This window comes from Pseudorca crassidens, chromosome 11 (assembly GCF_039906515.1).
Source record: "Pseudorca crassidens isolate mPseCra1 chromosome 11, mPseCra1.hap1, whole genome shotgun sequence".
NCBI lineage: Eukaryota > Metazoa > Chordata > Mammalia > Artiodactyla > Delphinidae > Pseudorca > Pseudorca crassidens.
This window is the reverse complement of record NC_090306.1, coordinates 99,999,172-100,013,689: the sequence shown is the minus strand read 5'-3', so window position 1 is coordinate 100,013,689 and position 14,518 is coordinate 99,999,172. Positions and strand designations below refer to the sequence as shown.

Here is a 14,518-nt window from a genome sequence, read left to right as displayed (position 1 = left end):
AGTGACAGGACTAGTTTGGGTCAGCACACAGGTCAGGCTCAAGGTGGCTGGAAACTGAGGCTATACGTAAACAGCAGCAGCAGCAGGCCAGCAAGGAGCCTTGATGTCTAACGCTCTTGAGGCCCTGCCAGGTAAACTGCATTACCCTGTTTCCAGTATGGGGAGCCCGGTGAGGTCAGGTTCAGGGGAGCACTGAAGTGAGGAGATCCTAGACCTTCTGTTCCAGTGCAGGACAAATTGGGAGCCCAGATGGTGGGTGAGCTGGAAGGTAGGTTGGAGAACTGGAAGTGGAATCCTGTAGAAACGAGGACTGCCAGAGCACAGTTTGAGAGCAAGGCAACGAGTTCATGGTTCCCCAAGGATACGCCTTACTCCTTGGTCCTTTCAAGCACATCACAGATTTTACAACCTTAAGATCGATTGTGACCCCTTTTTTGGAAAGGGAGGTTCAGAGTAGGGGTTGGGATGGATTGAAGAAGGGTGCCTGAGACGGGAGGCCCTGCTGGTGTGTACGGATATGGCCTCTGCTGTGCACTCCGCAGGGAATGCAGGTGGGGAAGTAGTGGCACTGAAAGGCCCAGTCCTGCAGCCGTCTCGGCCTCCCTGGACATGGCGGGACGTGGAGATAAACTGACTGGGAACTGGAATTTCACTGAAAGCCGTGCAAGTGCAATGAAGGAACTGCGAGGCTCTCCTGCTGGTTTGTGCTTGGCAAAAGTGTTAGTTGCTCACTTGTCATCTGTGGAGTTAATATCTGATGATGTGCTGAGAGGTGATCCTTTTTAGCTTTTGTGGGGAGAGTTCAAGGGACTCATTGGATTAAGAACTCAATAAATAAAGGATCGTGACTTACTTCATTGCCTGTGCCTCTAGCTGGGCACTCAGCAACTTCTCAGTCCCCTCCTGTCTACATGGAACGGAATCTCTGCTCCCAGCATCATTTGGGCATTGAGAAGATATTACAGGGTGCCCTCTGTGTGCCTGGCATGGTGGATGGAGAAGAATAAAGACACAGTCCTTGCCCTCAAAACCCGTGTGTTACCACATTTTGCATGTGACAGCAGACATCGCGGCAAAAGTAACAGGGAGGGATGAGCTGCTGGGGAGGGGGCACCTTCATGGAGGGGGTGGCATCGCGTATAGCTCATGCTCTGTGGGCCTCAACATGCTGCCTCAAGCCTTCAGAAAGTGGCCTTGCCCCAGAGGTCCCTTGGCTCTTACCTCAAACATCGTTTCCTCCAGGCAGTCCCAATCTCCTGGAGTGTTCCTTCCAGGAATTGCCACCGTCTGTAACTGTTACTTGACCGAAGTCCCACAAAGGTAGGGATGATGACAGTTTGTTCACCATTGCATCCCTAGTCCCTTTCATAGTCCTTGGCACGCAGTAGGTGTTCACCCCGTATTTGTGAGTGGCAAGAGGCTGTTGCCAGACCCTCAAAAACTGAGAGCTGGGAGCGCTTCGGGAGGTCGCCAGCCATGTAGCCAGCCAGATACCTGGAATTGTGAAGGTCTCTTGGAGGTCACCTAATCCTGTCCCTTCTCTTCATTTTGTGTCTGGAGGGACAAGATGAAGAAATGGCAGGTCTTGGGGCTTCCCTGGTGGTGCAGTGGTTGAGAGTCCGCCTGCCGATGCAGGGGACACGGGTTCGTGCCCCGGTCCAGGAAGATCCCACATGCCGCGGAGCGGCTGGGCCCGTGAGCCATGGCCGCTGAGCCTGCGTGTCCGGAGCCTGTGCTCCGCCACAACAGTGAGAGGCCCGCGTACCGCAAAAAAAAGGAAATGGCAGGTCTTGTCAAGTGATGGCTGCCCCAGGCTAAGAGCACATCTGACTGGGAAGAGACCCACCCTATGCTGTGAACTTACCAGTGCATACATCCTCACAGAATCCACCGTACAACTGAAGGGATAGAAGCGCAGGCAGAGAGACCTGGTCATTTCTTTCAGGGCAGGACCAGCTCTTTGCTGCTCCCCTCGTGAGCAGGGGTAGAGGGAAGGTGGCCTCATCAGAGAGGGCCAGGGGCTGATGGCCACCTCTTCAGGCTTGTCTTTCATCCTTATCTTTCAGGCTGATTGAGAAGCTCCTGGAGCCTCTGGGCATACTGTAGCAGCTTTGGACAGAATGTTGGTCTCTGACTGTGTGCACGTGCCTGGAGGGGCACCACCAGTGGCTTTTCTTTCTTGTCCAGTCAGCTTGGCACAGCTGGCTCACTCTTGGACCTGCCTCTCCAGGGTGTAGAGGGAGCAGCTCTGGTGCTTGGGACTTCAGAGTCACAGGTTAAAGAGCATGAGCGTTCTGAGAGTAAAATCAAGGTCATGTTTGTCAAGCGGTCTTAGTGGTTTACAGGTTTGGGGGTCCTGGCATGAGCCTCACCAGCACCAAGAGGAATCAGGGGGATTCAGGAGTGGGGTTCATATACTGCGTCACAGTCTTGAACTCTGTGGCCTTTCCTGGAACCTGCAGGGCTGGTTGGAAACATACACATCACCTGATATGGACCCGTTAAGTCTTCATTCTACATGCTCTCTATTCTCAGCCTGAGGAAGGTTCTAGAAGGTGGGATCTGCCTCCTTTTGGCTGCATGATTATGGGTGACTTTGCCTCTTCAAACCTGTTTCCTATTCTGTAAAATCCTCCTGCCTGGGATCATCACAGGATTAAATGAGGTTGCATGTAGAGCTGTGAGCACTCTGCCTGGCAAAGGGTAGGTGTGCTCTATTATGATGCTGCCACTGATGGAAAAACTGTGTGCGGCGCCTGTTACCAAGAGGTTTGCAGTCCAGCTGGGGCAGGGAGGCTAACATGCACACTTGTGACCCATGTGGAACAAGCTACGACTGTGGGGCATGGGGACAGTGTTTGGAAGGGCCCTCGTGGCCCCCAGGTGGACCAGCCAGCAGGACCCCGTGGTGGGGAATTGGTGTCGCCTGTCTGCTAGTGCAGGCAATCCAGACCCGCCCCCTTGGTGGTCCGGCAGGGATGGCAGGCAGTGTCAGGGTAGCCTCTGTGGGGAAGACCAGCTGAGCCTTAGCAGAGAGCTGAAACTGGGGCAGGTAGGACGGGACTCGTTCAGCACCACCTCCTTCTCCATTCCTTTCCCTGCTTTTGGCACCTAATCCCTCCCCCTTTCTAATATTATGGCTTTTGTGAGCATGTGTTGTAAACTGTACCCTTGCTTCATGTGCAGCTATTTTTAATTTGCATCAAGGCATCCTGTGCCCTGCCGTTCTGTTTCTTTTTCTCCTCTCTGCACTGTGTGTGAGGTCTGTTCCATTGCGGTGTCTACACAGTCCTGCACTTTTTTCTTGCTGCTACACTGGGGTGCCCCCCACATTCACCCATGCTTTCCCCAAGGAGGAGACCGACCCCTACGTGCCCTGTGACCTGAGCCAACATATCTATGGGGATAAAACTCCGGAGCCATGTGGCTGGGTCCTCCTAGGGCATGTGTATGCTTAGTGACTTAATTACTGCCTGGCTGTCACAGGCTTGCCCCAGACTGGTTTCCGCCATTGTATTCAGAAGCGGTCCTGTGTGCCCAGCTCCGCCCCACACTTGGCATTTCCCGCTCTCTACAGTGTGCCAGTCTGTACAGGTAAAGAGCTACCTTGCTGCTCTCATGGGCAGTCCCACAGTGTGAGCATCTCACTCAGGCCTTTAGCCCCATGGACTTCCACTTCTCTCTGAAGTTACCACTTCATACCTTTGCCCGTGTTCCCCGGGGGTGTCTCTTTCATGTTGATATGTAGGATTTCCTGGGATATTCCAGATTTTAGTCCCTTGTCAATTTGGACAATTTAGACAGATTAGTAGACAGTATTTGAATCTGTTAGCTTTGTCCATGATATTGGTTTCTGAAGAGAAATCCATAATTTTTGAAGTAATAAAATTTATTTGGACACGCACACACGCGCGCGCGCGCACACACACACACGGATGTGTGTGTGCGTAACCTTATGGCTTTTACTTTTGAAATTTTGTTTAAGGAATCCTGCCCTGCCCTAAGTCACAAAGATATTTGCCGACATTTTCTTCGAGTCGCTTTATGGTTTTACCTTTCACATTTTTATTGAGTGCCTGACGAGACGCAGTGAGTGGAAGGCAGTTGAGAAAGAGCGGTGAAGAAAGACAAAGGTGCTGCGGCACCATCGGAAGGCGTGTGGGGGTGGTGTCCTGTGTGCTGCGGGCTCTGGTCTGCCCAGGCCCAGGACGGTGGGCAGTGAGGCCGTCTGGGGCTGGCATGGGCAGAGGGGCTGGCTGGGGGAGGGCAGGGTGGTCCGGGCCGCAGGCCTAGGAGCACCATCTGTGTTGTGCATCAAGTCAGCAGTGAGACAGCCAGAAGCTCACTGGGGTTCCTGGGGACATCCAAAGTCCACAGGGATTCTTTGTGATGTTGAGATGAGCCACTGGAGGGAAGAGGTTCATGCCTCAGGGCCAAGGCAGCACAGGGCGGGAGAGCGTGAGCTCTGGGTGTTCCTGCCTGGTTCGCTTCTCACTTGGGCCACTGGTTACCCTGGGACTTTGGTTGTAATCACGCAATTTGTCTGCGAGATGGGCTCGATGGTCACCGACCAAAGAGAAGGGTAAAAGGAATAACATGGAAGATGTACGTGAGATGACCCTATAGGTCCTCTGACCTGAGCCCGCAGTTCACACAGGTAATGGTAACTGAGCTGGCACTGGGGCCAACAGGTGGGAGGAGCTGCACGTCCGCATTCACACTCCCTCTCATCCACCTGGGATCCCGGGGGTCCCACTGACCTGCGGAGACCCTCCAGCTTTCCTGTTGCCTTTGGCCACTGTGTTCCACAGAATGGAGTTGGCCAAGGTAAGTAGGCTGTAAAGTCGGAGAAGGAAACATTCTCCAGTGTCCTTGTGAAAGGCAGTTCCAGACTGTTTACACCCAGAGGATAAATGAGGAACTGGTGCGACCTGTTTGAACAGTCCTTCCCAGCACCCCTGTAATTATAAACCCGCTGGTTTTTAGGCAGAGCCCACTGTCTCTGCTCTGATTCCTGATTACGCAGTTTCTGCCAGGGGATGTCTGCAACTCCAGCCCCAGACTCGTCTTAGCTGACTGAAACCAAGACTTGTGTGACGCTGGATTCTCAGGGCCTGGGGCAGAGGAAAGCCAGAGGAATGATGAGAGCCAGACTCACAGGCAGCCGGGAGGACGGCAGGCAGCAAGGGGCCTCTGGGCCCAGGTGAAGGGCACTGAGGGTAGAAGGGGGTAGGGCGACCCAGATTCCCAGGAGGACGGCAGGACCGGTCGGGCTCCTGGTGAGCCTAAGGCAGGCCTTTTGGTGATTGGGTGGAGGGAGGCGGGAGACTGGTTTCTGGAGGACTCTGGAAAGGAGGAGGACTCCGCTCTCTCCGCCTGATAGGTCCAGCCTGCAGGAACCCCCCCTCCCCCCGCAACCCTGAGGTGCCTGGAAGTTGGGATTCTGCTACCTCTGTGCCGCCCCCATGTGCCACCTGGAGGACAGCGCACTTCCTTTTTCCTGCTTTCCTGCTCTCCTCCCCACTGCTGTGCCCCAGAGTCAGCAGGCTACTCATACCTCCCCTCCAGGGGCTTCACCTTCCTGAACCCCACCGTTCCCTGAGCACAGCACCCTTTCGGATGAAGGCCTGACCCTCAAGATTTTTCACTGTCTGACTGACCCCACCTCGCACACCACTTGCTGTACCCAGTGCCCAGCTCAGTCTCTAGTCACCCCCTGCATTCTGTGGTCCACGTTCTTTTCCTGGTGGACTTCTCCCGGAGCCAGGTCTCCATGCTGTCACACCTTCTTCATTTTGCCAACATTGTCTCTGCCAGGAATCATTTCCCTCACCTCACCTTTAATCCGTCCACTTGTCCTTGAAAATTCAGTCTGGTTGTTGCCTCTAGTATACCTGCCCCACCCCTCACCCTTCCTTCGGCCAGGTGGGTTCCTGAGGGGAGAGTAGGGGTATCCCCCCCTTGCACCCAGGCACTTGCATGTTGAACATCTGTCTTTAGCACCTTGGTATCTGAGGGGGTGAGTCTGAATCTAGAGGAAGTTAGGAACATAGATGGCTTCAGACCTAGTTTCTAAAATGGGCATTTTATGAACAAATCAATTGATAATCAGGATTGGAAGAGAGCTTGTTTATTTTCAATTCCTACCTAAAGTTATCTGTCATTTGGCCATCTCAAAACAAGCTAGTATTTTGAGAAGCAAGAGAGAAGCTTTTTAATTACAAAACTGATAGAGCAGAAATAGCTAACCATGTATGTCCTGACTTTAATGTATTATCAGTTTATCATATATTTGAAATTAATTTTTCTTGCATTTTACAAAACAGTCATTATACCTCAATTTTAAAAAAGAGAACACACTCTACCAAAGAAGACACATGGATGGCAAATAGGAACAAGAAAAGATGCCCAGTATCATTAGACACTAAGAAAATGCAATTAAAATCACAATGAGATGTTGCTACATACTAAATGGCTAAAATAATTTTTTTTAAAAACCTGATAATACCAAGTGCTAGTGAGAATGCAGAGCAATTAAAACTCTCATACACTGCTGATGGGAATACAAAGTGGTCCAGCCACTTTGTCTTATAAAGTTAGACATACACTTACCATATAGCAATTCCACTTCTAGGTATTTACCCAAGAGAAATGAAGACATATGTCCACACAAAGACCTATAGGAATTGTTGATATCTTCTTTATTTATAATTGCCCCAAACCAAAAACAATCCAAATGTCCTTAAACAGGATGAAAGGGTAAACAAATTGTGGTGTGTCCAACTTAGCAATAAAATGGAGTGAACTACTGGTACAGGCAACAACGTGGATCGGTCTCGAAAGCACTGTGGTAAGTGACGGAGCCTGTCACAAAAGCCAGGCTGCATACAGTGTGATTCTACTTATCCTGGACATCGTGAAAACGGGACAAAAATCAGATTAGTGTTGCCAGGGGCTGTGTGGGAGAAGATTGACTGCAAGAGGGTGCAAGGGAACTCTGTGGCGAGGTAGAAGTATTCTGTCCCTTGATATGGTGATGGTTATACACAGTATACATTCATCTGAACTCATCTAAGTTTATACCTGTAAAGGGTGATTTTTATTTTATGTTGACTGTGTCTTATTTTAGAAACACACAGTGGCTCTGCTGTTAGGATGACCGTCAGCGCCCTGCTCATCGAGTGGGAAATCCACAGTGCTCTGCTGCTGTGTGGTTTATGGAGATGGAAACAGTGAAACCTGATGAGTGTCCCCACGTGTGGGCTGAAGTGATGGTCTGTCACAAGCCCATATGTAGCCTTTCACTGAGCAAAGGACAGCAAGGCCGATATTGCTGGAGCATCTCAGTGCCTGTTGTCACGAGCACTCCCCTTTCCCCTTGGCCCCGGCATTTAAACCTAAAACACGTGCTTCCAGGAACAACCTTCGTATTCCTTGCTCCTTTTCAGATTTCAAGAGTTGTCATTTAAATATGAACAGTATCGAGGGAGGGAGATGAAAGAGGGAAGAGATATGGGAACATATCTATATGTATAACTGATTCACTTTGTTATAAAGCAGAAACTAACACACCATTGTAAAGCAATTATACTCCAATAAAGATGTTAAATAAATAAATGAAGCAAATAAATAAATAAGAACAGTATCTATGGTACGTGTTGATGGGCTGTACCAATGTGTACCTTGTTAAGAAATACCCTTTTCTTTTCCCTAAATCTTTTTACAAGGGTTTTGAAAATCAGGCAGGCAGGTTTCTGAAGAGCCAACATATTTTAATATTGATTGCCAGTATGAATATTATTGGTAACAGTGGGATGAAAACCAGATCTACATCGTGGTTTCCTGTCGGCTGTCAAGTCTGTATTGAGCTGTGATTATCTTAGCTCTTCTTGCCACCAGCTCAGCAATACTGAGTTGTGTTTTGTTGGTTATTTTTTTCATCCTGCTGTAAATTTGAAAATGACAGTAAGGCCCTATTTTAAGGGGAGTGAACATGTGATGTCACTTCTAATTGGTTGTGAAATGCTTGCTTTCTCCTTCCTAAAAAGGGGCTGCTGAAGGATGGAGTTGAAAACTCAGGTTCGCCTTCTGTGTTTTGGTGAGCTGCTGACCTGCTCTCCTTGCTGGGGGTAGCAGCCAGGCCACGCCTGGGAGGGAGGGGTCTGTGGAGGAAACGATGACTGATCGTGGGGCCTGAGAGCTGTTTGTGCACTTCAGCAAGACTGCTGGAAATCATACCAGACCTCTGGAGAAGCCCACCCAGACTACCTGCCTTCCAGGGATCCTCGCTGTTCCCATGGGAGTGGGGTCATCTCAGCCTGTCCAGAGCTCTGGCCTCAGGGACAGCCCTTCCTGGAGGGACCACAGTCCCCTTTTCTCCCGATGCCCATCTCCATGTGTTCTGTCTCTTTGCAAGGTCTTCCTGCCACTCCACTGTAGCCTCTTCTTCACCTGGCTAACTCAGCACAAGATGGGAAGGACTCAGGCAGTTTGAACTGTTCATAAGTCAGGGTTAAACAGGCTACGTGGCAGAGAGAGGACTGTACCCTTTTCTGTAGAAGTGGGAACTAGTCCTCCATGTTCTCCAGGAGCTTCCAGATTGACTCTAAATGGAGATGAAATATGAGAGTGATTAGCCAGGCAGAGACATTTAGAAACGGAAAAACTGACAAAAAGGTGACTACAGTTTTTGAAGACAGTTGGGAGGAAAGGGTTGAAAATACAGTCGATCATTTTTCTGTCATATTTCCTCCAAGTGCTCCAGTGTCAGCTACATGGTATCCTTTCTAATCAGCAGGTCAATGAATGGAACATATGGAACACTTGGATTTTTCACTCCAAATTAGCCGCTAATATTTTCTCAATTACTCTTTTCAATTACTCTTTTATTATTTATAATTTAGATAAGCTAACTCTCCTCTCATATGTGAGATAAAGTAATTAAGCCTCACCTTGGCTCTCGTCAAAGCAGATAAGAGTGTGAGCTTTGCCATCGAGACTCCTACCTGGAACCATTTGAAAACCTGCTTTCAGCTGCAGCCCAGCCTCTAGGACTGCGACTATGGGATCTTAGAAAACAATGTAACTTCCCTGAGCCTTGGTTTCCTCATCTTAAGATGGGGACAGTTATTCCTACTCATTAGGGCAGTGGCAATTTTGGGGGTGTAAAACACCTACTGTGGTGCCTGGCATGTGCTCAGAAAGTGGGAAATAGTGTTTGTTGCTCTAATTGGGAAGTAATAATAAGGTAGCATGTGGTGACATCTCAGCAGTAGGCACCTGAAACCTGCTTATTCCAGTAATGCTCAAAAGGCCTTTAGCCAAGAGTCTATAATGTTAATTATAAAATCATTTTAATCTGAGTTACTAAAAAATTATTTTTCTGTTTTTGTTGTTTTTCATCTTTCTAGTTAGACATTACCCACTCTGGGAAGCTGCGTGAGATGCCCTCTGGGTGCCCTCAGCCCCTCGCTTCCCTACATCAGAGCCCTTCCCACTCTGACCTGTCTCCCTCCCTGAACCACGGGTCAGAGCATGGACGCCGGCCGCATGGACATTGAGAAGCTCCGAATCACTGTTTTGCGTGTTTCTGCTAGTGATAAAAACGGGGAGCTGGTCATGTAGCAATGCAGGGTGCCTTTGAAACAGGAGTGGGGCATGAGCACCCAAGAGCCGGGCTGGCGTGGAAGCCGTTTCTGCAGCCGCGGCCCCAGGCCTCACAGCGGGACTCTGTTTCCTAGGTCGGGAACTACAAGCGGACCGTGAAGCGGATCGAGGATGGCCACCGCCTGTGCAGCGACCTCATGAACTGCCTGCACGAGCGGGCACGCATCGAGAAGGCGTATGCGCAGCAGCTCACCGAGTGGGCCCGGCGCTGGAGGCAGCTTGTGGACAAGGGTAGGGAGGCCACCGCACGGGGCGTCTCAGCCCCAGGCGCCCAGGGCGTCTCAGCTCCAGGCGCCCAGGGCAAATTGTCAACCCTTTCTGAGCCAGTTTCCTCTCTTGGAAGATAGGGGCAGGAGTTTGTCTCACAGTTTCGGGGGGCTGTGATTCGTCACCAGCAGCATAGCCTGCATGAGCTTTCCTCCCCTTTCCTGGGGACACAGGACTCCTGTCCTCGAACAGCATCCAAGACTTCCGTGGCAGCTTGTTGTCCAGAGGACGTGCTGCGCTTGCCGAGTTAACAAGGAGCAGCTCCTTCAGGGCCCAGCCTTGAGTAGGCTCCTATCCAGTCAAAGGCCTTGCTGCTCAGCACCGTGGTTTCTGACACTCAGGCTGTTTATTTGTAAGCTTGGCCAAGTAGTAAGTCAGATAAGACTAGATGGTGACATCTGGCAGGCTTTCTAATACTGAATTTTAACAGGAATAACTACAGGTGTCATATGATGCAGGCTTTGCCTCCCCTCCCTCCCTAGCAAAAACTCAGAAGATTCTAGAGCTTGGTGACAACGCTGCTGTGGATATGGATTGTGCTCAGAATGCACTTCCCAGCAGTAGAGGGGGAGCTCGATTGATTACAGGATTTCCTGGGACAGAAGTGGATTAGCGGGGGTTTCTCAGGGTATGTTTTGGGGCAGACTCTTCCACCATGACTAACTGTCCTCAGGGGAGCCGACCACGGGAAACCAGGCTAGGGCGAGGGACCCCCAGGCGACTTCAGTTGGGTCTAGACCAGCTGCCTGTGTTTCACCTGTTGCTGAAACGGGTTTTCTGTGGAGCTTAGCACAGTGCCGTGGTACAGAGTGGGTGCCAGGGAGTGGGGTAGCCATGCTTGGGTGAGGAGTGACTGGGAATGAGCCAGCTCCTTCAGGAAGCAGTAGCTGTTGTTATTTTATTTCCACCTGCCTGAATCCCCTCTTTCAGGATCCAGCTGTCAGCGCTGTCCATTCTGTTGATTCAGAACCTGAGGTTCATAAAGCACTCTTGCCCGCTCACTTTGTGGATCCTGCCACAAGACCTAGGCAGGACAGGGAGCTGCTCGTTTTGTAGACATGAGGGATTAGAGGTTCAGAGGGGCTAGTGTTCTATGTTTATTCGTACACGCACACGCACACACACACACACTCACCCACCCGCACACACTCACCCACACACCACACGTCTCTGTGTCATTACCCAGCTCCAACAGTCATTGACCCCCGGGAGCGCCTTGAGGGCAGGTGCTGGGTCTTCCCATTTCCGTCCTCAGCTTCTGTCATAGCCCATCTCTCCCTCCATCACCTCACTCAACAAAATGACAGGCCACATTAGGAGTTTTCTTCCTGAGAACAGTGAGTGGGGTGACCCAGGCACCCCCACAGTGCTATCTAGAGAATTCTGTCTGGGCCAGAGTACATTCCTGTCTCCTCCTCTCCTCCCCCAGGACAGGGCTTCCATTCTGCTGAGGAGACAGTCCTTCATTCAACAAGCAGTTCCCAGGGTCCTGCTCTGCATGGAATGAATGGGCCTTGGGAGAACGTGTGGTCCAGTGGAGGGGGAGCCAGGGGCCAGCAGGAGCCAGTGCGGGTGGGCTCCGAGTGGCCTGGCAGAGAGGTCAGCTCATTCCAGAAGGCCCTCCTTCTCTAGCCAACCTTAAGCAAATCAAAACTTCCAAGATGAGGAAACTTGAGTTTTTCAAGAGCTCAGTGACTTTACAGAAAGGAAATGTGTGTAATCCCCCAGTTTCCCTAACAAAATAACAGATCCAGCTTCAGTTCCTTATTCTTTTCTTCATCCCAGGAACTGAAAAAGGAACAGCACTGAGAGAAAAATATCTGAAACAACCAAAAGGAAACCTCTCAGCCGGGCAGCCAGCCTGCCGGCCTAAAACCCCATCCCAACAGCTGAGGGAGGTTAACAGAGGAAATCCCCTCCCCCAGGGCCTGTCTGGGCCCCACAGTGCCGAGTAACCCACCAGCTTCTCTCCTGTGCCAGGGCCTCAGTACGGGACGGTGGAGAAGGCCTGGGTGGCCGTCATGTCCGAGGCAGAGAAGGTGAGCGAGCTGCACCTGGAGGTGAAGGCCTCGCTGATGAATGAGGACTTCGAGAAGATCAAGAACTGGCAGAAGGAGGCCTTTCACAAGCAAATGATGGGAGGTTTTAAGGAGACCAAAGAAGCCGAAGATGGCTTTCGGAAGGCACAGAAGCCCTGGGCCAAGAAGCTGAAAGAGGTGCATCTCTCCTGCAGGCCCCTGCCTGGCCCCCACAGCCTGCTTCTCGCTGGCCAGGCCTCCCACCTGCAGCGCCCCCTCCTGCACTCCCAGGGGTTCCTGCCTCAGCTTTAGGCACAGAATGCTGCAGCTGGTAGCCGAAGGCCCGCGCTCAGGCCCGAAGCCTGTGGTGCCTGACGTTTACCCATGTTCAAGACTCTGAGTGCTTTATGTGCCTCCTTTACATAATCCGTATCAACCCATTTCCCAGTCTTGGAAACAGGATGAGAACCACACACAGGGCGTAGAGCTCAAAACCCAAACTCTCTGTCTCCTTTTTTTTCCCCCAATAACTCCATGTCATGAACCTTCTGGTCTATCAAGAATATTAAATCGATGCAAACTATTACATTTAAATGGATAAACACCAAGGTCCTACTGTATAGCAGAGGGAACTATATCCAATCTCCTGGGGTAAACCATAATGGAAAAGAATATTAAAAAAATAACGTGTATCTGTGTAAAACTGAGTCACTTTGCTGTACAACAGAGATTGGAACAACATTGTAAATCAAGTATACTTCAAAAAACAAAAGTTAAAAAAAAATTAAATCCACAGTTGCCAAAGGTTATCTGAGGTTAAACTATTGTAGAACAGTGCTTCTTAAATTTAAGCAAGCTTGCTAAAACCCAGATTCCCAGGCCCCACCTCCAGATATAATGATTCAGTAGGTCCGAAGTGGGGCCTATGGGACTTTCCTGGTGGTCCAGTGGTTAGGACTCCGTGCTTACATTGATGAGGACCTGGGTTCGATCCCTGGTCGGGGAACTAAGATCCCGCATGCCACGTGGCACCATCAAAAAAAAAAAGTGGGGCCTATTAATGCTCAGTTCTAATGATCTCCCAAGTGATGCCACGCCCACTGGTCTAAGGACTACATTTTGAATAGCACAGTTTCAGAAGACCTGTTGGTAGCACTCAGGAGCTAGTAAGTAATATCCTAGATGGAAAACCCTAGCTCTTAACCACTAACAGTGCCTCCCACAGCCCTGGGAAATTGTCTATTACAGAGACTTAAAAGTCCATTTGGACTAGTAAAAAGGATAATTTTAAATTATTCTTTCTCTTGTATGGGTTTTTCTCTCAAATTTGCAATGATACTGATATTCATTTTTGTAAAAGTAGCAAATGGAAACCATTGAGTCTCACCCAGCCTTGGCTTGCTGGAGGCTGTCATACCTACCCCCCAGCCTTCAGCACGCGAGGACCTGCAGCCTGGTCTGCCCAGGCTCAGGGTGGACATGCCACTTCCCTCCAACCCTACTCCTGCCACTGGCTTTTCTCAGGAGCTGCACTGCCTTCCTCCTTCTCAGAATCACCCGGAACAGACCTCCGTCTTCAGGTTGTAGCAACGGACTTCCCTTCTCTGCTCTGTGCCTTGGCTTTTGTCACGTCTCCTTTCTCTTCCTTCTTGTCTCTGGTCCCATTTGTAATGACACTATCTCCCTCGTGAGGCAGTGGTTGCAAACTCATCTTTCTTCTCTAGAATGAAATCTGTGACTTTGGCTCAAGTAAGAAGTGTCTATTAAATTACATATATACACACACATCCATATCTCTATATATACGTGTGTGCGTGTGGAGTGTGCCCATAACCCTGCCTCCCAGCATTACACTCCTCTTGCGTTGGGTTTCCAGCTGCCTGCTGGCTCTTGCCTCAGATCCACACCTCCATCACATTCTTGCTCCATGTCATGTGCGTGGTTTTCTCTAACCGTTCCATGTACCACTCTGCCAGCCCAGACCCACCCAGTGCACCTGCCTCTCCTCCCTGCTTTATTCTCCTCCTTGGCACTTGCCACCTTCTAATTTACTCTGTACTTGAACTGTTTCTTGGGGTTGCCTCTCCCAGCTAGACGGTAAGCTCCATGAGAGCCCAGGCTCTTTGACTGGCACTGTACCCCTATTGCCTACATGTTTCCTGACAGCAAAGCAGGCGCTCCATCAATAGTTGCTGAATGAACTCCTCTGTTTTACTTGTTGTAATTAATACTGAATATACAGCTTTGTACCTGCTCTTTCCTCTCCTCTTGAGAGCACAAGCACTTCCCACAGTCTGTGTAGCCTCTAGCGAGGATCTTGAACTTTAAACGTGGTGTTCAGGAACTCATTCTCCCTGTAGGTGGAAGCAGCAAAGAAAGCCTACCACGCGGCGTGCAAAGAGGAGAAGCTGGCAATATCACGAGAGACCAACAGCAAAGCGGACCCGTCCCTCAACCCTGAACAGCTTAAGAAATTGCAAGACAAAGCAGAAAAATGCAAGCAAGATGTTCTTAAGGTAAATTGTGCACTTTTCTTTACATATTGAGAGCGCACGCCTCACCCGTTC

The 14,518-nt window shown here is 50.2% G+C and overlaps 1 protein-coding gene across 5 annotated transcripts in view; it reads left to right on the top strand.

Annotated features, from left to right (window-relative positions):
- Nucleotides 1–14,518, top strand: part of PACSIN2 (protein kinase C and casein kinase substrate in neurons 2) — a 139,560-nt gene that overhangs the window by 106,805 nt on the left and 18,237 nt on the right. For all 5 annotated transcript variants that reach the window (XM_067698317.1, XM_067698312.1, XM_067698315.1 and 2 more), the window contains exons 3-5: nt 9,741–9,897; nt 11,914–12,149; nt 14,312–14,467. In XM_067698317.1, the coding sequence (XP_067554418.1) occupies nt 9,741–9,897; nt 11,914–12,149; nt 14,312–14,467 (549 nt within the window). The remainder of the gene's footprint in view (nt 1–9,740; nt 9,898–11,913; nt 12,150–14,311; nt 14,468–14,518) is intronic.